This window comes from Coregonus clupeaformis, chromosome 20, assembly GCF_020615455.1.
Source record: "Coregonus clupeaformis isolate EN_2021a chromosome 20, ASM2061545v1, whole genome shotgun sequence".
NCBI lineage: Eukaryota > Metazoa > Chordata > Actinopteri > Salmoniformes > Salmonidae > Coregonus > Coregonus clupeaformis.
Window position 1 is genome coordinate 33,775,971 of NC_059211.1, and position 23,867 is coordinate 33,799,837.

The 23,867-nt window shown below is 46.1% G+C and overlaps 1 protein-coding gene across 2 annotated transcripts in view; it reads right to left on the minus strand.

Annotated features, from left to right (window-relative positions):
* Positions 1–15,909: 15,909 nt before the first annotated feature.
* LOC121533904 (CMP-N-acetylneuraminate-beta-1,4-galactoside alpha-2,3-sialyltransferase-like) overlaps positions 15,910–23,867 on the minus strand; it is a 98,668-nt gene continuing 90,710 nt past the window's right edge. For both annotated transcript variants that reach the window (XM_045205465.1, XM_045205464.1), the window contains exons 10-11: positions 20,807–20,953; positions 15,910–17,461 (exon numbers count right to left, since the gene is read on the minus strand). In XM_045205465.1, coding sequence (XP_045061400.1) covers positions 17,357–17,461; positions 20,807–20,953 — 252 coding nt within the window. In that variant the 3' untranslated portion in view covers positions 15,910–17,356. The remainder of the gene's footprint in view (positions 17,462–20,806; positions 20,954–23,867) is intronic.

The following is a 23,867-nucleotide window of genomic DNA, read 5'->3' on the forward strand; positions in this document are numbered from 1 at the left end:
ATTATTATGTAGAGGAAGTAGGATTAGCATTTCTGTCAGAGTTAGATAGACAGAAATATAAACTAATATAGGTTGGATTACAAGTCAAAGGACCTGGCACATTTGGCACAAAGTCAAATTATCATTACAGAGCGCAGCTGAAGGGAGTCCAATTCATGCCGCGCAGGAGTTTGAACATGACTGCAAAAACTAGGCTACAATTACTGACATATTCTATAGGCTACATCAACATTGTCTGCTTTTGTGTGCCCATTCTATAATTTAAAACATTAACCTTTGCTGTAAGCAAAAACAAACATTAAACATAGATTATTATACAATTAGACCACAAAACAACAGTGTTTATTTTAATCTTACCTTCACCGACTCTGACAACCTTCCCAATCATGGACGTATGTGTGAGCAGAAGAAAATCAACCTTATAAGACCAAAAAAATCAAAATGCAATTGCACTTTACTCCTTAGAAATATTTCTCTGGATTTCTCTCTTACATACACTGGCATACTTGCGCAATCTTAATTTAAATAAAAAAACATGCAGACAAATTTTTCAGAAAAACTTCCAGATAGCCAGGCTATGATAAGAGTTTCATATAGAACTTCACTTGATCCTGGGATTCTCTGTATGTTCCACAATGGATGCGGCCGAGATGCGTTATGGACCGCGTCACAGGTATCGTTCTCATTGAATATAAATAGTCTCCCTCTTTCCTCACTGAACACTGCAGATGTTAGTGTTAAATTGTAGCTCCAAATACAGATGTGAGTTGGCTCAGGTTTTTTAAAGCCTGGGGTGGTGTCAAATTCCACCGTCTATCACATGATCCCAGCCCACAATAGCCTACACAGGTTGCTTTCTGTGAAATGACACTCAACTTACAAACGCTCATGATTAGGCCTACTTACTATTTCGGCTCCTATTTTTAATCTCTACATTAACTTGATTCCGTATCTCGTTCTTTTATGTCCAAAGTTGACCCGGTTCAGTAAGAACGGCTGGCGCGTCCCATTAGATTCCAAACGCTCGCGCGCGAGTGGCGGTGTCTATTAACTGCGCATGTTAAATGAGCACTTCAAGGCAACCTATAGGAGGGAGCGGTACACCCATTTTATGAGCGTCGAATGCAACCACACTGCTGGTATTAACTTTACACACTGCACTGCAGTACTTGTATAATGTGTTATCTCATGAAAACAACGAAACTGACAAATGACCCCTGACAATCATAATTTGACACCCAGTAACATGTATAATTGTTGTAGAATTGTCTTCTCGTTTTGCCTATTGAATGACCCTTTGTTATCGTTCATCATATCAGTAGCCTACTTGCTTGACTTATAAGAAACTTAAACAAAGGGATTTGTTTTGAAATAGGTTGTATTTCAAGTGTTGTTGTTTTTTTTTTGTTTTTTTTTACAATCCATACACAATTACTTGATGCATAATCAATACCCAAACTTTTCTATGCGACCACAATTGGCCCAAAGCTTGTTGTTTCTGAGATAAGGCCATTCAACCCCCCAGTCACACACTTAACAATTGATAAAACAAACCTCAGTAATCAGACAGGTTACGTCCCAAATGGCACCCTATTCCCTATATTGTTCACTATGGGCCCTGGCCAAAAATAGTGCACTAAATAGGGAATAGGGTGGCATTTGGGACATGACCAAACTTCCCCCAAGCGACTGGGGTGCAATCTGAATCTCAAGCTTTAGAGGAGTTATCAAGATTGGCCTGGAATCAAACCCACCCGACTGGCTACAGGGCCAGGGCCAGGGCCAGCCAGCTCTAAACTCTAAATGTCTGTCCCAAATGGCACCCTATTTCCTATGTTTTGCACTACTTTTAACCAGGACCCATAGGTCTCTGGTCAAAAGTATTGCACTATATAGGGAATAGGGGGCTAACGGGGCCATTTGGAACACAGACTAAACCTATTTTCCAGATTGTGGATCTCTTCTCCACCTCAGGAGCACGAAGCCATAGCATCTCCAGTCCAGGCTGGTGCCAAACAGCAGATTAAAGCCCCACAGAGGGTTGCCTTCTTTGGGAAGCGATGGATGCTGACTGGCTCACTGGGTGCTGCTGGTGCTTGACCCTGCTACACTCCGCTGGCCGAGCTTTGGCCAGCCTGGGAGGCTGCCTGACGGGGTGGGACCAGCCAATGTGCCAGCCTGCCTGGAGCTAGGGCATGGAGACAGGACAGGAGGCTGACTGGGGCACCGGGGCAGGAGACAGAAGGGCTCACAGGGGCACTGAGGAGTGACTCCAGGTCACACTGCTGACTCGGAGGCCAGGCCTTTATTCATGACTGCTCAGTGAACAGCATCAGCATGACCAAAACAACCTCTTAAGCCAAAATGTATAAAGCCTGAATTTTATTCAGTATCCTCACTGTGTTGTGGGTTACGGGTCACAGGTGACTGTGGAGGGGTTGGACAGGGGTAGCAGGCAGTGTTGTGGTCTATAGAGCCATGAGGAGCTAGTTGACCCCTGCAGCAGTCCTGGACTGTGACCAGTGAGTAGTGTTGTGGTCTGAAGACCTGGCAGCAGCTCTGGGCCTTTTCTCAATTGGGAAAAAGTACTCTCTCCTTCGTCCTCTCTCCTTCGTGACCTGGAAACCGATAAGTGGTCAAGGAGATGTCATTTCATTAGTAGGCTAACAGAAGAGTGTCCTCCCCTCCTTGATAGCCACCTTTCATCAATGATATTCATGTGTATCCTACCTGAGACTATAAAACTATAAAAATGTCTTACACAGTTAACTTAAATCGTTTTGATCACTTTACACATTTATTTTGGGATCCACCCCTGTAAACCTAATTTGCCTGATGTGGAGAAGGAGTCTCATTTCATACAAGTGCATTTTCGTCCACATTCCCTCTCCTAGCCGCCTATCCTTCATTACCTTTGACCTTTTTCAAAAAGAGGTGAGAGAGGACAGAGGACACCGGAGTTGAGCAAATCCAATTGAGAAAAGGCCCTTGACTCACTGACTGTTGTGGTCCAAAGGCATGAAGACCTAGTTGACCTCTGGACGGTTCTTTTGTAGTGATTTAGAGGTATGAGGACCTAGTTCACCTCTGGACGGTTCTTGTGTAATGGTTTAGAAGTATGAGGACCTAGTTGACCTCTGGACTGTTGTTGTGTAGTGGTTTAGAGGTATGATGACCTAGTTGACCTCTGGACTGTTGTTGTGTAGTGGTTTAGAGGTATGAGGACCTAGTTGACCTCTGTACTGTTGTTGTGTAGTGGTTTAGAGGTATGAGGACCTAGTTGACCTCTGGACTGTTGTTGTGTAGTGGTTTAGAGGTATGAGGACCTAGTTGACCTCTGGACTGTTGTTGTGTAGTGGTTTAGAGGTATGAGGACCTAGTTGACCTCTGGACTGTTGTTGTGTAGTGGTTTAGAGGTATGAGGACCTAGTTGACCTCTGGACTGTTGTTGTGTAGTGGTTTAGTGGTATGAGGACCTAGTTGACCTCTGGACGGTTCTTGTGTAGTGGTTTAGAGGTATGAGGACATACACTGAGTGAACAAAACATTAGGAACACCTTCCTAATATTGAGTTGCACCACCTTTTGCCCTCAGAACAGCCTCAATTCATTGGGGCATGGACTACAATGTGTCAAAAGCGTTCCACAGGGATGCTGGCCCATGTTGATTCCAATGCTTCCCACAGTTGTGTCAAGTTGGTTGGATGTCCTTTGGGTGGTGGACCATTATTGATATACACGGGAAACTGTTGAGTGTGAAAAATCCAGCAGCGTTGCAGTTCTTGACACACTCAAACTGGTGTGCCTGGCACCTACTACCATACCCCTACTACCATCACCCTCTGAATGGCACACATACACAATCCATGTCTCAATTGTCTCAAGGCTTAAAAATCCTTCTTTAACCTGTCTCCTCCCCTTCATCTACACTGATTGAAGTGGATTTAACAGGTGACATCAATAAGGCATCATAGCTTTCATCTGCATTCACCTGGTCAGTCTATGTCATGGAAAGTGCAGATGTTCCTAATGTTTTGTACACTCAATGTAGTTTCCCCCTTGACTGTACTTGTGTAGTGGTTTAGAGGTGTGAGGACCTAGTTGACCTCTGCTCATAGGGATACGATTAATGATGGCCTCCAACAGAGATGACACTCCTCAAAGCTAGCCAGGCACCCAGGAGGCCATACTGTCAGGCCCTGACCCATAGCAGGGAGCCTTGTCCTGCCCAGCCCACACAGGCCCTCCCTGCTCTGGCCTGGCCCAGGCGCTAAGCAAACATAGGCCCACCTGCTCTGTCTCTGGAGTTTCAGACATTCGGCTAGCCCACCTCCCATCCACCTCCATCAGAAGTTCAGATCTCCCTCCCCACATTTCCCAAGCCTCTCTCTGCTCCTATAGCCTCCTACTGTAAGAGTAACCGGCTGATTAAATTCACATGTAGTTCTAACGCAGACCAATGACCATTAATTAATGTTCTCAGTGCTTTCCAGGCCATAAAACACAAGTGGACTTCCCTATGGATACAATTAACCTTCCCTCCCTCTCTACAGAAATGATGGCTGAACCCTTCAAAAGGAATTGATGATCGAAATAATTTTATTCCAAATAGCCATTTAAACTCAATTTGGCCTCTGTCAGAGTGATGTATTTTCAGGCGTATGGAATTCAGCTGGAACAACACAGAGTTCATTGACTGTCCCAAATGAAACCATATTCCCTACATAGTGCACTACTTTTGACCAGGGCCTAGTCAAAAGTAGTGCACTATACCGAAAATAGGGTGCTATTTGGGACACAATCATTGACTCTGGATGGATAGCAGGAGGGGAATAGGATCCCGACTGGGAGTGTGTGCACAAACCGAGACCTGGGTTTGTATTTAAACGGGGAGATAGTTATTTGATGTAGTTTTCTTTTAAAGGTAGTTTTTTTGTAAAAAATGTTGTTTGTTTTTAGACCTTTCCCCGATCCTGATCCAGAGTGCTTTTTCATCCCTTTAAGACCAAAGGAACTATTGCAAAACAGCAGAGACATATTTCTCTGGAAGCAGGGATTGCTTGTTTAGAGCATGTTGAGAACAGTGCCACACTGCCAACCCACACATGTATCTTTAGTCATGGCCAATTAAAACCGAGGAGAAGATAAATATTTTTAATCCTGATAGAGAGGTCACGGTAGCAGTATTAATAGGCTGATGACACATATCTAATCTAACATATCCGATCATCCCTCCACTCCAAAATGACCACACTCTGTGCATCCAAAACACAACATGACCCTGGTATTAACCTGTGGCCTAAGGTCCTTAGTGTCAAGCATGTGTGTCCATCCACATATCCCAGAATGGTTTCTCTCTATGAGGAAACTCGTAATCTTGGCATCTGAGTAAGGCTCACAATGGCACTGGAGGACTACATTTAGAGCTTTATCTAATGTGGCCTCTTGGCCTGGTCCTGTGGTGAGGTGGGGTCAGGGGTCAGAGTCTCTGGGTGGCGAGGCATGGCCCCCCTGGATCTCCTGCTGCTTCAGCTCTCCTGCTGATTCACAGCATCCTGGTCTTGTGAAGGAGTTGGTGGTCAGAGGATTTCTCCCAGGCATAGGTGATTGAGAGCCTGTTCATTATTCATATATACAGTTTCTGCATTGCTTGTATTATAACAGCATGATCTTGTAAAACACTGTGGGTTAAAGTACAGAACACAGCAAGTACAAACAAACACACTGTATGCCTACTACTCACATTGCTGGAGTGAGTGAGAGAGGAAGAGGAGCGTGAGAGAAGTCTTAGTGAATGATAGACAGGATCTCTATCTTTCTCTCTCCAAGATGTAGCCTAGTGATTCCACTCCACTGAGCTAGGAACACAGTGAACCACTCTGTCTATTTCTGGAGAGCATACTAAATGTGAAGATATCTCTAAAGCACCTGGCGACCTGAGAAAACAAGCAGTAGATCAGCATGGTAAAAGAGGATCGCTGAACAAACCTGGTCCACATTACACATACACCACTAATGGGTTTCTATCAGCAGATCTTCATACAGTGATTACATGCATAACTTGTTCTAGAATCTATTCTGTCAGTTCCTGAAGTATAATACAAATTATAATCGGAAAACGGAATGTTATTTCTCATGGCGGCAGTAAATGCTATATAACAGCAATGGGAGTACAGACATGTAGTGACCAGACCACCTGTTTCTCTGTCTGTCTTCTGTCCCTATTGCAGATGTGAACTGGGTATGTGTGTGTCTATGCTCATGGGTCTCTTAAAATCCCCTTGTGGTTTGCTGTGGGCCTGCTGGGTCTGCTAACATAAACACTCTTCTCTGGACCACAGCTGAGTGAGTGCTGGCTTTGGGATGCTGATGTTTCACAGAGTAATATGTGTAATAACATTAATTCAATAATCATTGTACCTGGGGAGTGAGAAGGAGAATGCCTCCTCTTAGGCTGTAGAAGGGACAAGGAGACCCAAGATGACATGAAAAACCACAGCTGTGAAATGACATAGAGAAGGGGACTAGAAATAAACCTCTCCAGCATCCCAGCCTCAGTCCCAGACATTTCCCATGCATGCATCGGGGACAGAGAGAGAGAGCGATATGGAGAGCAGGAGGGAGGAGATAGAGGGAGGTAGAGAAAAGGAAAAAGGAGCAACATGTTTTCCATCTGCAAGTGTTCCCACGTCTTTTTTATTGGTCAGCGTTGTAGCAGCCATGGGCATATCCAGTGCAGATGCAGTGTCAGTGAAAATAAAAGGTGTGGAACCTGAGACTGCACAGACACACTCCGCTGGAGAACAGTACAGGGACAGACCAAAACCCTGCCTCACTCAGGGTTTAATTAAAACAAAATGATGGGAACCACCGACAAGAACCAGGGCTCGTATTTCAGGTCAGACAGAAGAAGGAAGTAAAAGAAGATCAAAAGACGGGGTTCTGTTGCTGCTCCCACGTCTGGCCTGCTGCTGCTGCTGGTGGTATGTGAGAGCTGTCCCCCGGTATCCCCTCCCCAGCCCAGACCAGAGGCCACCTACATAGAGTAGAGAAGAGCAGACCACCTGTCTGTGTGCACTCTACCAAGCCCCCAGCACCCCACCCCAGAACACACGCACAAACGCATGCACGCACGCACACAGTGACAGAACATGTCCAGGTCAAGGATCCAGCTCTTTAAATAGTGTACACCTGCCTGCTGTGTCCATAACAGAGCTGTCTGTGATCTCACACACTTTCTAAATCCGGGTACTATTTACAGCAGATGCTACAAGCGTATTAAAACCAGCTGAAGATCTAGCTGCCAGCACTCTTAGAGAGTGGTACGCTGTTGTTGGGTTGTTGTCTAGTATCATAGCTGTTGGTTTGGATTCTAGTTTCGTTTTTCTGGTTGTCAATAATGAGTCCATATATTTTCAAGATATATCTACAGTATATTGGTGTGTAGATCATCAAATCTCAATGTATCTAATCTATTCTATTCTAATATGACCATTACAGTAAACCACTAACGAGAAATCATATATTTTATTACTTTTATTACTGTGGTTACCATGGTGTTTCTGAATAGAAAACAACACAGCAGACCTTGTGTGTGATTTATCTGATCATCTACTGTCTAGGACAGGGCTCTCCAGGAACAGGGTTGGAGTTAAAACCTACAGGAGGGTAGCTCTCCAGGAACAGGGTTGGCCGTTAAAACCTACAGGAGGGTGGCTCTCCAGGAACAGGGTTGGAGTTAAAACCTACAGGAGGGTAGCTCTCCAGGAACAGGGTTGGAGTTAAAACCTACAGGAGGGTAGCTCTCCAGGAACAGGGTTGGAGTTAAAACCTACTGGAGGTTAGCTCTCCAGGAACAGGGGTGGAGTTAAAACCTACAGGAGGGTGGCTCTCCAGGAACAGGGTTGGCGTTAAAACCTACAGGGGGGTAGCTCTCCTGGAACAGGGTTGGCCGTTAAAACCTACAGGAGGGTAGCTCTCCAGGAACAGGGTTGGAGTTAAAACCTACAGGAGGGTAGCTCTCCAGGAACAGGGTTGGCGTTAAAACCTACAGGAGGGTAGCTCTCCAGGAACAGGGTTGGCGTTAACACCTACTGGAGGTTAGCTCTCCAGGAACAGGGTTGGAGTTAAAACCTACAGGAGGGTAGCTCTCCAGGAACAGGATTGGAGTTAAAACCTACAGGAGGGTAGCTCTCCAGGAACAGGGTTGGAGTTTAAACCTACAGGAGGGTAGCTCTCCAGGAACAGGGTTGGCATTAAAACCTACAGGAGAATAGCTCTCCAGGAACATGGTTGGCATTAAAATCTACAGGAGGGTGGCTCTCCAGGAACAGGATTGGCGTTAAAACCTACAGGAGGGTAGGCTCTCCAGGAACAGGGTTGGCGTTAAAACCTACAGGAGGGTGGCTCTCCATGAACAGGGTTGGAGTTAAAACCTACAGGAGGGTGGCTCTCAAGGAACAGGGTTGGAGTTAAAACCTACAGGAGGGTAGCTCTCCAGGAACAGGATTGGAGTTAAAACCTACAGGAGGGTAGCTCTCCAGGAACAGGGTTGGAGTTGAAACCTACAGGAGGTTAGCTCTCCAGGAACATGGTTGGCATTAAAATCTACAGGAGGGTTGCTCTCCAGGAACAGGGTTGGCGTTAAAACCTACAGGAGGGTAGCTCTCCAGGACCAGGGTTAGAGTGAAAATCTACAGGAGCGTATCTCTTCAGGAACAGGGTTGGAGTGAAAACCTACAGGAGGGTAGCTCTCTAGGAACAGGGTTGGAGTGAAAACCTAAAGGAGGGTGGCTCTCCAGGAACAGGGTTGGCGTTAAAACCTACAGGGGGGTAGCTCTCCAGGAACAGGGTTGGAATTAAAACCTACAGGGGGGGTAGCTCTCCAGGAACAGGGTTGGCGTTAAAACCAACAGGGGGGTAGCTCTCCAGGAACAGGGTTGGCCGTTAAAACTTACAGGAGGGTAGCTCTCCAGGAACAGGGTTGGAGTTAAAACCTACAGGAGTGTAGCTCTCCAGGAACAGGGTTGGAGTTAAAACCTACTGGAGGTTAGCTCTCCAGGAACAGGGTTGGCGTTAAAACCTACAGGAGGGTGGCTCTCCAGGAACAGGGTTGGAGTTAAAACCTACAGGAGGGTGGCTCTCCAGGAACAGGGTTGGAGTTAAAACCTACAGGAGGGTAGCTCTCAAGGAACAGGGTTGGCGTTAACACCTACTGGAGGTTAGCTCTCCAGGAACAGGGTTGGCCGTTAAAACCTACAGGAGGGTAGCTCTCCAGGAACAGGGTTGGAGTTAAAACCTACAGGAGGGTAGCTCTCCAGGAACAGGATTGGAGTTAAAACCTACAGGAGGGTAGCTCTCCAGGAACAGGGTTGGAGTTGAAACCTACAGGAGGTTAGCTCTCCAGGAACATGGTTGGCATTAAAATCTACAGGAGGGTTGCTCTCCAGGAACAGGGTTGGCGTTAAAACCTACAGGAGGGTAGCTCTCCAGGACCAGGGTTAGAGTGAAAATCTACAGGAGCGTATCTCTTCAGGAACAGGGTTGGAGTGAAAACCTACAGGAGGGTAGCTCTCTAGGAACAGGGTTGGAGTGAAAACCTACATGGGGGTAGCTCTCCAGGAACAGGGTTTTGAATTAAAACCTACAGGGGGGGGGTAGCTCTCCAGGAACAGGGTTGGCCGTTAAAACTTACAGGAGGGTAGCTCTCCAGGAACAGGGTTGGAGTTAAAACCTACAGGAGTGTAGCTCTCCAGGAACAGGGTTGGAGTTAAAACCTACAGGGGGGTAGCTCTCCAGGAACAGGGTTGGAGTTAAAACCTACAGGAGGGTGGCTCTCAAGGAACAGGGTTGGCGTTAACACCTACTGGAGGTTAGCTCTCCAGGAACAGGGTTGGAGTTAAAACCTACAGGAGGGTAGCTCTCAAGGAACAGGGTTGGCGTTAACACCTACTGGAGGTTAGCTCTCCAGGAACAGGATTGGAGTTAAAACCTATAGGAGGGTTGCTCTCCAGGAACAGGGTTGGCGTTAAAACCTACAGGAGGATAGCTCTCCAGGAATATGGTTGGCATTAAAACCTACAGGAGGTTAGCTCTCCAGGAACATGGTTGACATTAAAATCTACAGGAGGGTGGCTCTCCAGGAACAGTGTTGGCGTTAAAACCTACAGGAGGGTAGCTCTCCAGGAACAGGGTTAGAGTGAAAATCTACAGGAGCGTATCTCTTCAGGAACAGGGTTGGAGTGAAAACCTACAGGAGGGTAGCTCTCTAGGAACAGGGTTGGAGTGAAAACCTAAAGGAGGGTGGCTCTCCAGGAACAGGGTTGGCGTTAAAACCTACAGGGGGGTAGCTCTCCAGGAACAGGGTTGGAATTAAAACCTACAGGGGGGGTAGCTCTCCAGGAACAGGGTTGGCGTTAAAACCAACAGGGGGGTAGCTCTCCAGGAACAGGGTTGGCCGTTAAAACTTACAGGAGGGTAGCTCTCCAGGAACAGGGTTGGAGTTAAAACCTACAGGAGTGTAGCTCTCCAGGAACAGGGTTGGAGTTAAAACCTACTGGAGGTTAGCTCTCCAGGAACAGGATTGGAGTTAAAACCTACAGGGGGGGTAAGCTCTCCAGGAACAGGGTTGGCCGTTAAAACCTACAGGAGGGTAGCTCTCCAGGACCAGGGTTAGAGTGAAAATCTACAGGAGCGTATCTCTTCAGGAACAGGGTTGGAGTGAAAACCTACAGGAGGGTAGCTCTCTAGGAACAGGGTTGGAGTGAAAACCTACATGGGGGTAGCTCTCCAGGAACAGGGTTGGAATTAAAACCTACAGGGGGGGGGTAGCTCTCCAGGAACAGGGTTGGCCGTTAAAACTTACAGGAGGGTAGCTCTCCAGGAACAGGGTTGGAGTTAAAACCTACAGGGGGGTAGCTCTCCAGGAACAGGGTTGGAGTTAAAACCTACAGGAGGGTGGCTCTCAAGGAACAGGGTTGGCGTTAACACCTACTGGAGGTTAGCTCTCCAGGAACAGGGTTGGAGTTAAAACCTACAGGAGGGTAGCTCTCAAGGAACAGGGTTGGCGTTAACACCTACTGGAGGTTAGCTCTCCAGGAACAGGATTGGAGTTAAAACCTATAGGAGGGTTGCTCTCCAGGAACAGGGTTGGCGTTAAAACCTACAGGAGGATAGCTCTCCAGGAATATGGTTGGCATTAAAACCTACAGGAGGTTAGCTCTCCAGGAACATGGTTGACATTAAAATCTACAGGAGGGTGGCTTTCAAGGAACAGGGTTGGTGTTAACACATACTGGAGGTTAGCTCTCCAGGAACAGGGTTGGCGTTAAAACCTACAGGAGGGTAGCTCTCCAGGAACAGGGTTAGAGTGAAAATCTACAGGAGCGTATCTCTTCAGGAACAGGCTTGGAGTGAAAACCTACAGGAGGGTAGCTCTCTAGGAACAGGGTTGGAGTGAAAACCTGCAGGAGGGTAGCACTCCAGGAACATGGTTAGAGGGAAAATCTACAGGAGCGTATCTCTCCAGGAACAGGGTTGGAGTGAAAACCTACAGGAGGGTAGCTCTCTAGGAACAGGGTTGGAGTGAAAACCTACAGGAGGGTAGCTCTCCAGGAACATGGTTAGAGTGAAAATCTACAGGAGCGTATCTCTCCAGGAACAGGGTTGGCGTGAAAACCTACAGGAGGATAGCGCTCCTGGAACAGGGTTGGAGTTAAAACCTACAGGAGGGTGGCTCTCAAGGAACAGGGTTGGTGTTAACACCTACTGGAGGTTAGCTCTCCAGGAACAGGGTTGGCGTTAAAACTTACAGGAGGGTAGCTCTCCAGGAACAGGTTTGGAGTTAAAACCTACAGGAGGGTGGCTCTCCAGGAACAGGGTTGGTGTTAACACCTACTGGAGGTTAGCTCTCCAGGAACAGGGTTGGAGTTAAAACCTACAGGAGGGTAGCTCTCCAGGAACAGGATTGGAGTTAAAACCTACAGGAGGGTAGCTCTCCAGGAACAGGGTTGGAGTTGAAACCTACAGGAGGTTAGCTCTCCAGGAACATGGTTGTCATTAAAATCTACAGGAGGGTAGCTCTCCATGAACAGGGTTGGCGTTAGAAACTACAGGAGGGTAGCTCTCCAGGAACAGGGTTAGAGTGAAAATCTACAGGAGGGTAGCTTTCTAGGAACAGGGTTGGATTGAAAACCTACAGGAGGTTAGCTCTCCAGGAACAGGGTTGGAGTGAAAACCTACAGGAGGGTAGCTCTCTAGGAACAGGGTTGGAGTGAAAACCTACAGGAGGGTAGCTCTCCAGGAACATGGTTAGAGTGAAAATCTACAGGAGCGTATCTCTCCAGGAACAGGGTTGGCGTGAAAACCTACAGGAGGATAGCGCTCCTGGAACAGGGTTGGAGTTAAAACCTACAGGAGGGTGGCTCTCAAGGAACAGGGTTGGTGTTAACACCTACTGGAGGTTAGCTCTCCAGGAACAGGGTTGGCGTTAAAACTTACAGGAGGGTAGCTCTCCAGGAACAGGTTTGGAGTTAAAACCTACAGGAGGGTGGCTCTCCAGGAACAGGGTTGGTGTTAACACCTACTGGAGGTTAGCTCTCCAGGAACAGGGTTGGAGTTAAAACCTACAGGAGGGTAGCTCTCCAGGAACAGGATTGGAGTTAAAACCTACAGGAGGGTGGCTCTCCAGGAACAGGGTTGGTGTTAACACCTACTGGAGGTTAGCTCTCCAGGAACAGGGTTGGAGTTAAAACCTACAGGAGGGTAGCTCTCCAGGAACAGGATTGGAGTTAAAACCTACAGGAGGGTAGCTCTCCAGGAACAGGGTTGGAGTTGAAACCTACAGGAGGTTAGCTCTCCAGGAACATGGTTGTCATTAAAATCTACAGGAGGGTAGCTCTCCATGAACAGGGTTGGCGTTAGAAACTACAGGAGGGTAGCTCTCCAGGAACAGGGTTAGAGTGAAAATCTACAGGAGGGTAGCTTTCTAGGAACAGGGTTGGATTGAAAACCTACAGGAGGTTAGCTCTCCAGGAACAGGGTTAGAGTGAAAATCTACAGGAGCGTATCTCTCCAGGAACAGGGTTGGAGTGAAATTCTACAGGAGGATAGCTTATAACATGTTCTGAAGTACAGTGCAATGTTTTTAAGATCTCATAAAATGTATTAGCAGAATAACTGCGATATGTTGGCGCTAAGATCCTTCAGCCAAACAGTATCCATTACATGGTGCACACAATTAACAAGCCAACTTATAATGTAGCAGGCTCCAAAGAATCTCATGACAGCATACTCATAGGTTGCATCACAAATGGCACCCTATTCCCTATACACTGTATGTAGTGCACTACGTTTGACCAGGGCCTATAGGGCGTTGGTCAAAAATAGTGCACTATATAGGGAATAGGGTGCCATTTGGGACGCAGTCAAAGGGCTTTAAACGAAGACAAAAATACAAACCTCAGCCATAACTATACTGAACAAAAATATAAACGCAACATGTAAAGTGTTGGTCCCATGTTTCATGAGCTGAAGTAAAAGATCCCAGAAATGTTCCATACGCACAAAAAGCTTATTTCGTTCAAATTTTGTGCACAAATTTGTTTACAGCCCTGTTAGTGAGCATTTCCCCTTTGCCAAGATAATCCATACATCTGACAGGTGTGGCATATCAAGAAGCTTATTAAACAGCATGATCATTACACAGGTGCACCTTGTGCTGGGGGATAATAAAAGGCCACTCTAAAATGTGCAGTTTCGTCACACAACACAATGCCAAGTTTTGAGGGAGCGTGCAATTGGCATGCTGACTGCAGGACTGTCCACCAGAACTGTGGCCAGAGAATCTAATGTTCATTTCTGTACCATAAGCCGCCTCAAACGTCGTTTTAGAGAATTTAGCAGTACGTCCAACCAGCCTCACAACCGCAGACCACGTGTATGGTGTCATGTGGGCGAGCGGTTTGCTGATGTCAACGTTGTAAACAGAGTGCCCCATGGTGGTGGTGGGGTTATGGTAAGGGCAGGCATAAGCTAAGGACATTGAACATAATTGCATTTTATCGATGGCAATTTGAATGCACAAAAATACTGTGACGAGATCCTGAGGCCCATTGTGAGGCCCATTTCTTTTTAAGGTATCTGTGACCAACAGATGCATATCTGTATTCCCAGTCATGTAAAATCCATAGATTAGGGCCTAATTTATTTATTTCAGTTGACTGATTTCCTCAAATGAACTGTAACTCAGTAAAAATCTATGAAATTGTTGCATGTTGCGTTTACTTTTTTGTTCACTATACTACAGTATATATAACACCTATCCCTGACCCTATCCATATACTATAGCTCAGGCTTTGACTCAAAACCAACCTTTTTCCTAGCAGCAATAACACTAGCTCTGGTCCAGGGTGTTACATGCCTTCTTTAAGACGCATGTAACGCCCTGGACCAGAGCTACAATAATCCTGACATTGACCCCAGTCATGCACCTTTGACAGTCTTCTAAGCGTGGACTCAAACTATAACCATAGCCTTAGAGCCATGTCTGTAATGAGATAAACAGCCACACACTACATTAATTTCTGTATTCATGTGAAAGCTTTGAAGTCTCTCTTTCATGACTCACAGCAGAAGAATGTCATATGAGGTGAAATCACTTTAATAAACTTAAGTTGTCTGAGTCTCAAATGGCACCCATAGGGCTCTGGTCAAAAATCGTGAACTATATAGGGAAAAGTGTGCCATTTGGGACGCAACCCTAGTGTGTGTAAGGGTGGCCCTTGATAACTATTCTAGCCATGAAGGCAGCACTCCTAAGTCCAACAGAAGTGAACAGACATTCTCTTTGGAATAGCCAACTCCAGCCTTCAGCAGACTTCAGCCTCTCCCGGCTTCTCCTGTTTCTCTCTACAGAGGTGAGATAAATTGAGTCCCTGTTGGACTGGTGTTATGGTGCCACAGCTGTCTAACCTGTCTGATCCACAGCTCTCTCTAACTAACCTGATCTAACTTGCAGACCTAATGGTTGGGTTGGACTCTCCCTCCTGGCTGAAGGCAATACAAGCTTTGGTAACACCTCTGACTCATTACAAAAAAGGTATAGTTACAATGCAATAGTAAACATGGCAAAACAAATTACCGCCTGTGCGCGCACACACACACACACCAGTGGTTAGTCTCAAAGAGTTAAGATGGTCAGTAATCTGTTCCCAGGATACTGTTCTGTTGTTGGCAGTCTCCAATGTGTGGAACATAGAACATTCCCTGTCCTTGACCTTTTCCCCACAAATATCCTGCAAGAACCCACCCAGGAAAGAAACAGACCAGGGTTCAGATACTATTCGAAATCATCTCAACTACTTTAATCGTGCTCGATTGAGCTTCCCTGGCTTAATGGACCAATAGAATAGTCAAAAAATCTGCAAAACCCACCGAACTGGCACTCCAGGGAAGCTAGAGCAAACGCTGAAAGACATTGAAAGATTTCTAATATAATTTGAACCCAGCTCACAACACAATGATGACTCAGCCCCACCAGTTACATTGACCATGTTTACCAGCACTCTCTCATAAACATTGACTGTTTGTTGATGCCACTTAGTAGGACAAGAAAAAGCTTAGATGATCTTTCTGATAAGGTGTATCCACTACTGGAATACATGGATGGGTGGGTGGAAAACTTATAAACACAAACATATAATGTATCTAAACAACATGGCATTAGAAAACAACACTGTTAGACATTGCTGTGTTGCAATATCAAATAGATGCTTTTTAAATGCAATTTCTTTTTGATTTTTAGGGAAGACAACAGTAGATTAAATATTCAATTAAACATAAAAAACAGGAATATGAAAACATATTTCATTACCTCTCTCCAGTTGTATGCATTTCATGAAATGACAAGGGACAGAGTTATAATCTGCTTTATTTCATTTGTCAAACCATCTTGACACATGACGATCCATAGTGTAGTGACTTGTGTATCAGTGGAAGCTGCTGAGGGGAGGACGGCTCATAGTAATGACTGGAATTGAGTCAGTGGAATGGAATCAAGCATATGTTTCCATGTGGCTGATACCGTTCCATTGACTCCATTCCAGCCATTACTATGAGCCGTTTCCCTCAGCAGCCTCCACTGCTGTGTATGAGCGATGAGAAATACATATCAAGTGCTTTGGCTAGTGCATATGAGTAGAAAATAAGACAATATGTGGCTGAACAGAGAACGGCGGTTAAGACACCATACATTATTGCTTAACAAAATACAATCAATTTTGGCAAAAATGAACAAATAAATAAAATAAGACATTTTAAAATGATAAAGCCCAATTGTTTAAACAACAACTGTCAGTAGTAACACTGATTATGTTTGTGGGCCCTGCAGAGACTTGAAATAAAGTATGCATCCCAAATGGCACCCTATTCCCTATATAGTGCACAACGTTTGACCAGAGCCCTACAGACAAATAAAACAGCATTAAGACCAGAGTAACAGTCTGAAACGTGATCCAGGACAGGTGAGTGTTTGGGAAGCACACTGATGGACCGACGACGACATATAGCCCAGTGCTTCTCTATCCTCAGAGAGAGCAGTAAAAGAAAAGCAATAAAAATGTTTGCCCTCAGTGGTTCACTGAAAATAAAACATGTTTATCCAGGGGGGAAGAGAACAAAGTAATCTCTCAAGGTAAATAATTTCAAAACATATATTAAAAGGGGAAAGGAAGGTGTGGAGGGCTTCTAAGTCATGAGCACCGGCCCTTCCCGATACATTAGAAGCAGAATATATATGTGCATTATTTGCTACCTGGCTGGAAACCTAATCGATGGAGCCCAGATAGAGAGGGCAATACAGCCATTACAAGAGATGAAAATAAATATATAACAGTGATGCGTATATGTGGTGACAGAATACATTCAGGTATACTGTAGAAGTATGAGCAGAGGCATGTCCTTTATCCTTCTCCAGAGGTATTCTTCACACAACCCATTATGTCTAGAATGTCAGTCCATCTTTTCATCAAACTGTATTGTCACACTGCAGCAAATCCTTAAACAGAACAGTGTGTAGCTCTCAGTGTTCTAGAGAGTTCTAGCTCTTGGTTTTCTAGAGCATTCTAGAATGTTGTAATTCTATCTCTCCAGTGTTGTGCAGTGATTATGCCATTTACCACAGTTCTCCTGTCAGAGCGAGGAACCCTTCAGAACCCTTCACCAGCCTTCTGTCCTAAAGGCAGTATGGCTCAGCCAGGGGTGCAGGTTAGGTTAGGGGGAACAGAGCAGGACTTCACAATGCTGCCTCCATGTTTCTCCTCTATCTCTCTCTGTAACCTGGGATTGGCTGGATGTTGTCATCAGCATCCTGAGCCACAGAGCCCATTGGTCAAGTCCTGTATAACCCCAGCCTTCACCAGCTTAATCAGGAACTCCTTCTCCTTAGAAATGTTGTGAGTCCAGGACTGTGAACAGGAGACAGACAGGGAGGAGAGGTGGGGAGAGAGGGGGATAGAAGGAGGATAGAGTAGAAAGGAGAGGAGATGCAGAATAATAGGACAGGGAGAGACAGAGGAAAACTTTAGGTACTTTACAGGAGATGCAGGTAAAAGGTCCCATTCTTTGGGAAGGGAGGCAGGGAGGATGTCAAAGCTGTTGCGTCCACATACCATTACTTTACTTTCAACTTTTGATCACAGAGATGTTCTCAGTGGAGGTAAAGGCCAGAGGTACAATAGTAACATAAAAGAAGACCTAAAGTAAACAGACTTTTGAGGTTGACAGTGAAACTATTGTGTCTTTTTAAAGGAGCTTTCTTCACTTACGGAGCTGCCCCTTAAATACAGGGGATGAGAGGGAGAGACAATGCCAGATGACTGTACAACGTGGTACACTAAACGTTGGGGCTAAACCACTTTATTGTGGGCTGTTGGATACAAAAGATAAGAGACAGAAAGAGATAACTGCTTTATTGTCATGGCTTTACAAGCGAAATGTGAAACCCATTCACCGTTCAAAATAGCAACCCCTGTGGTCAAAGATCTGAGGTTGGAGATGCCGGTAAATGATGGTGGGGAAACTAGCGTCATTACAGATTTGTTCAAAACACTTGTAGTATCAACCACGACCACTATTTTACAGGAGCGACCCATCCCTGAGAGCTGTTGTCACGCAGTTCAAAGGCAATATCTAGAGTGTGTCTGGTCTAAAACCCCACCCTTTATGTCACTATCCTATATAACTGCCATAAGCGTTCAATTTTTTATGGGACACTTTATCTGCAGAACCATGCTTAAAAGAGAATGCTGTAGGCTAGACTGGCTGTCTCAGGTAGAGTTGGTTAATGTTTGGAGCCTGTAGGGACAGCTGACTGACAGCTCAGAAGAGCAGGAGGGGATTGACTAGGTCTCTCTCTCTCTCTCTCTCTCTCTCTCTCTCTCTCTCTCTCTCTCTCTCTCTCTCTCTCTCTCTCTCTCTCTCTCTCTCTCTCTCTCTCTCTCTCTCTCTCTCTCTCTCTCTCTCTCTCTCTCTCTCTCTCTCTCTCTCTCTCTCTCTCTCTCTCTCTCTCTCTCTCTCTCTCTCTCTCTCTCTCTCTCTCACACAGACACGCAGAGATTAGACAGACGGAGCAAAACACACCTCAGCATAATATGCTAGAAGAATGCAGGATTCCAGGCACTTGATTTCTCAATAATATCTATAGGATATTTGTTGAGTCTTGCCTCATTTGGTTTTAGTGAATAATTTTGGTATCATTAGGAGGAGCCTATGGTGATAAGTGATTGAACAGTTCTATCTGTTCAGCACTGCATGTGTGTGCTCCATTCAGAGGGAGCAGGATAGCCTGCTGGACCGAGACTACAGGCACAGACCCAAGGGTCTTTGAGTGTGAAGCCCAGCGGTCGTCTTGGATTGACAGCTTCGCACTGGCCCTGGACTGGGTCACCCAGAGAGAGAATACTGTACTACCACAGCTCTCAATTATACATGGAAGGGGGTTGGGGGAGGGGCTGAGACGGGTTTGTGTCGCTGCAAATTGATACGAGTCTGAGGAGAGCGCACACTGACACCTGGTTGGGGAGTCGTGTGTGTGTGTGTGTGTGTGTGTGTGTGTGTGTGTGTGTGATCGTATGTTAGCCATGGAGGGACCAGAGCAGCCACTCTGGGCTCTGATATCCCTTAGTAAAGAGTGATTTAAGACCAGGCAGAGTGCTGTGTACATAACCAAGGTATCAGATGGACCTTCCAGACACTGGGACTAGTGTATGTGTCCCAAAAGGCACCCTATTCCCTATATAGTGCACTACTTTTGACCAGGGCCCTATAGGGGTCTGGTAAAAAGTAGTGTACTGTAGGGAATAGGGTGCCACTTGGGACACACTTTCTATTGTGCTTGTGGTCCTGCCCCCTCTTCAAATCCCATCTCCCACAGGCTCCTCTACACCCGACTTTCTTTACATTTCCTACTCCGCATCCTACTCCGCATCCTACTCCGCATCCTACTCCGCATCCTACTCCACATCCTACTCCACATCTCGCCTCTCGTGTGGTGGTGGGAACTGGGAAGTAACATGATGAACATTAGAGAGAAACCACAGGACTCTTGGAGAAGGGTATTAAATAAGGAGAGAAAGGTCAGTGTAAACTTCCCCTGCAGAGAAGTAAACTAGCCAAGCTAAACAGAGAGGATGTTGGTGGACAGTTTAAAGGGAGACAGAGACACATGCTTAGCAGGGAATGCTAACATACCAACACAGCCCTAGCTGTATGGTTCATAGCTGTGGACTTCGAGTGGGCAGATGGATGGATGGATGTTGCTGGTATGTTCCGGTAACTAAGGGTTCAGAGAACAGACGATACCACAGGAACACACAGGCAGGTGACCTACAAGGTTGTCTGTTTGTCCCTTTCAGATCAACCTAACTCTTTCATAAACCAACCCTTTCACAATCTAAACTTGTCATAACGCTTTCACAAACTTAGTAGGATAGCCTTCTGGAATGAGGGCTTGAATTACTCACTTCAGGAATGAATCACTGCAACCAAGGATGAGATAAAGACCTTTATAGTATTCATGACTTGAACAACTGTGATTCCCTATAAGGTTGTCTGTCTGTATCTTTCAGGTCAACCTACCCCTTTCACAGAGACTAACACCTCACCTCACACAAGTCTAAGTCTGAGTGAGTGGACTTAAAGCAGATCGGAGTCTGTCTAGATACAGCCAAACATCCATCCGACACCTGTTCACTACACACTAAAGTCTCTAGAAAGAATGGCTCAGGTTTAATTGGAAATAGTTTCGATTTACTGTGCATGGTTCAAATATTCAGGTCAGTTTGTCTCTAAATGTCCCTCTTGTTTTACAAGACGTTTATAAACACTTCTCTTAATGGAGTTATTTTGACATTGGCACCAAACTAAGCCATCAGTTCTTCTCACTTTGATGCTGTATGGACTGTGTGTGTGTGTGTGTGTGAACATGTAGGTGAGCAGTGAGTTGCTGGGTAAGGATGACACAACCCTCATCCATAGTTACCCATCAGACTGACAGCATACAGTACACATGCCCCTCTTTCAGCTTCCATTATTTCAACAGGGCTCTGCTAAAAACCGTAACAAACCTTCTGCTATAGGTCAGTGTGACCTCATGGTCAGATGAATGCATTGTTTTACAATTTACAGGACATCTTTCATTCCATGATGTGTGTAAGTGTGTGTTGTGTGTGAGTGTGTGTGTGTGTGTTAAGGCCCCACTGTGACCCTTAAGAGTGGTAAATGGCTGGTGTCAGTCGTCACGTCAGTGGTACCTCTTTGATGGCCGCCATCCTGATCTTCTCGTAGTAGTGTAGGGGGGCATGAGGGGTGCTCATGTCATAGCCAAATCCAGCCACGGCTACCTCATCACAGTTATGGAGGGCCATTGTTATGGCAACCGTCCCCAGTGTCGGAATATTCTGGAAAACACAGAAGAGAAGACAAATGTTCCCGAAAACAGGACAGAATGGCAGTAGAACTATTGGAGGTGAATAGAACATGGGGTAACTAAAGGGAAATGTAAAAAGGTTACCAAAACAGAAGACATGGAATGGAACTATTTGAAAGACCTAGTCACGGCACATTTAGATTAAGGAAACAATGTCAATTTATTTTGTTAACAGAGCTGGTGAGAGAAAGGAAAACCTTCTCTCTGTCTTCTCCCCTCCCTCTCCTTCTCTCTCTCTCTCTCTGTGCTGCTTGAACTTCTGCTGCTTGAGATAGCTGGACATCCCGGTAGGAACGAAGTGAACTTATCAGCTGGCTGGGTGTCTGAGGGAGTTGTTGTAGGTGTATCTGTGGTGCTGAAGGTCTCCACTCTCCCTCTGACAGACACACTGTGGCAGACCCTGTGCCAGGCTTCAGGCAGCAGGTCAACAGCCCCGTGGCCAGGCAGGCTAATACCGAAAGGCTTATCAGTGTACAGTAGCTCTGTGAGGGCTAACATAGCATAGCAACAGGCGTACTGCATGGTGGCTGATAAGAACCAACCACCTCTAGCCTCTACAGTACATCTCCAGCCTAGGTCCATGATCCCTCTCTATAGGTGTGGATGTTACAACAGGGAAGGGTATCTTCTCTAGCAGCTACTGAAAAGCTACTGGTTGATAAAAAGGTCCAACTACCTCTAGCCTCTACAGTACATCTCCAGCCCAGGTCAATGCTCCCCAGGTCCTTTCTCCCTCCATGGCTCTCAGCCACGTCTCTCTACTGGGTGTGGATGTTATGAGGATGTTCCTTAAGAGGGATGGGCATCTTTGCAGGTAAACAGGACTGTGTTGTGTACACACTGTTCTGCTGTTCACTTGTATTCGCGTCTTGATTATGAATGCCTCAGTTCACATTTCCATGACAACCTTCAGTCAGGAGGGGATATTACTAACTACATGATTCTCTGCCTGATTTTGATGCCCCCTTGCAGCATAGCTCTTAAAGATTTCAAATCAAATCAAATTGTATTTGCCACATGCGCCGTATACAACAGGTGTAGACCTTACAGTGAAATGCTTACTTACAAGCCCTTAACCAACAATGCAGTTTTAAGAAAAATAAGTGTTAAGTAAAAAATAGATAAGTAAAAAATATAAATAACAAATATTTAAAGAGCAGCAGTAAAATAAAATAACAGTAGGGAGGCTATATACAGGGGTTATCGGTACAGAGTCAATGTGCGGGGGCACAGGTTAGTCGAGGTAATTGAGGTAATATGTACATGTGGGTAGAGTTAAAGTGACTATGAATAGATAATAAACAGAGAGCAGCAGCAGCGTAAAAGAGGGGGTGGGGGGGGGTGGAGTAGGGTGGGGGCAATGCAAATAGTCCGGGTAGCCATGATTAGCTGTTCAGGAGTCTTATGGCTTGGGGTTAGAAGATGTTAAGAAGCCTTTTGGACCTAGACTTGGTGCTCCGGTACCGCTTGCCGTGCGGTAGCAGAGAGAACAGTCTATGATTAGGGTGGCTGGATCCTTTGACAATTTGTAGGGCCTTCCTCTGACACCGCCTGGTATAGAGGTCCTGGATGGCAGGAAGCTTGGCCCCAGTGATGTACTGGGCCGTACGCACAACCCTCTCTAATGCCTTGCGGTCGGAGGCCGAGCAGTTGCCATACCAGGCAGTGATGCAACCAGTCAGGATGCTCTCGATGGTGCAGCTGTAGAACTTTTTGAGGATCTGAGGACCCATGCCAAATCCTTTCAGTCTCCTGAGGGGGAATAGGCTTTGTCGTGTCCTCTTCACGACAGTCTTGGTGTGTTTGGGCCATGATAGTTTGTTGGTGATGTGGACACCAAGGAACTTGAAGCTCTCAACCTGTTCCACTATAGCCCTGTCGATGAGAATGGGGGCGTGCTCAGTCCTCTATTTTTTCCAGTAGTCCACAATCATCTCCTTTGTCTTGATCACGTTGAGGGAGAGGTTGTTATCCTGGCACCACATGGCCAGGTTTCTCCCTATAGGCTGTATCATCGTTGTCTGTGATCAGGCCTACCACTGTTGTGTCGTCGGCAAACTTAATAATGGTGTTGGAGTTGTGCCTGGCCATGCAGTCGTGGGTGAACAGGGAGTACAGGAGGGGACTGAGCACGCACCCCTGAGGGGCCCCCGTGTTGAGGATCAGCGTGGCAGATGTGTTGTTACCTACCCTTACCACCTGGGGGCGGCCTGTCAGGAAGTCCAGGATCCAGTTGCAGAGGGAGGTGTTTAGTCCCAGGGTCCTTAGCTTAGTGATGGGCATTGAGGGCACTATGGTGTTGAACGCTGAGCTGTAGTCAATGAATAGCATTCTCACGTAGGTGTTCCTCTTGTCCAGGTGGGAAAGGTCAGTGTGGAGTGCAATAGAGAATGCATCATCTGTGGATCTGTTGGGGCGGTATGCAAATTGGAGTGGGTCTAGGGTTTCTAGGATAATGGTGTTGATGTGAGCCATGACCAGCCTTTCAAACCACTTCATGGCTACAGATGTCAGTGCTACGGGTCGGTAGTCATTTAGGCAGGTTATCTTAGTGTTCTTGCGCACAGGGCCTATGGTGGTCTGCTTGAAACATGTTGGTATTACAGACTCAGTCAGGGACATGTTGAAAATGTCAGTGAAGACACTTGCCAGTTGATCAGCGCATGCTCGGAGTACACGTCCTGGTAATCTGTCTGGCCCTGCGACCTTGTGAATGTTGACCTGCTTAAAAGTCTTACTCACATCGGCTACGGAGAGCGTGATCACAGTCATCCGTAACAGCTGATGCTCTCATGCATGCTTCAGTGTTGCTTTCCTCGAAGCGAGCATAGAAGTGATTTAGCTCATCTGGTAGGCTCGTGTCACTGGGCAGCTCACGGCTGTGC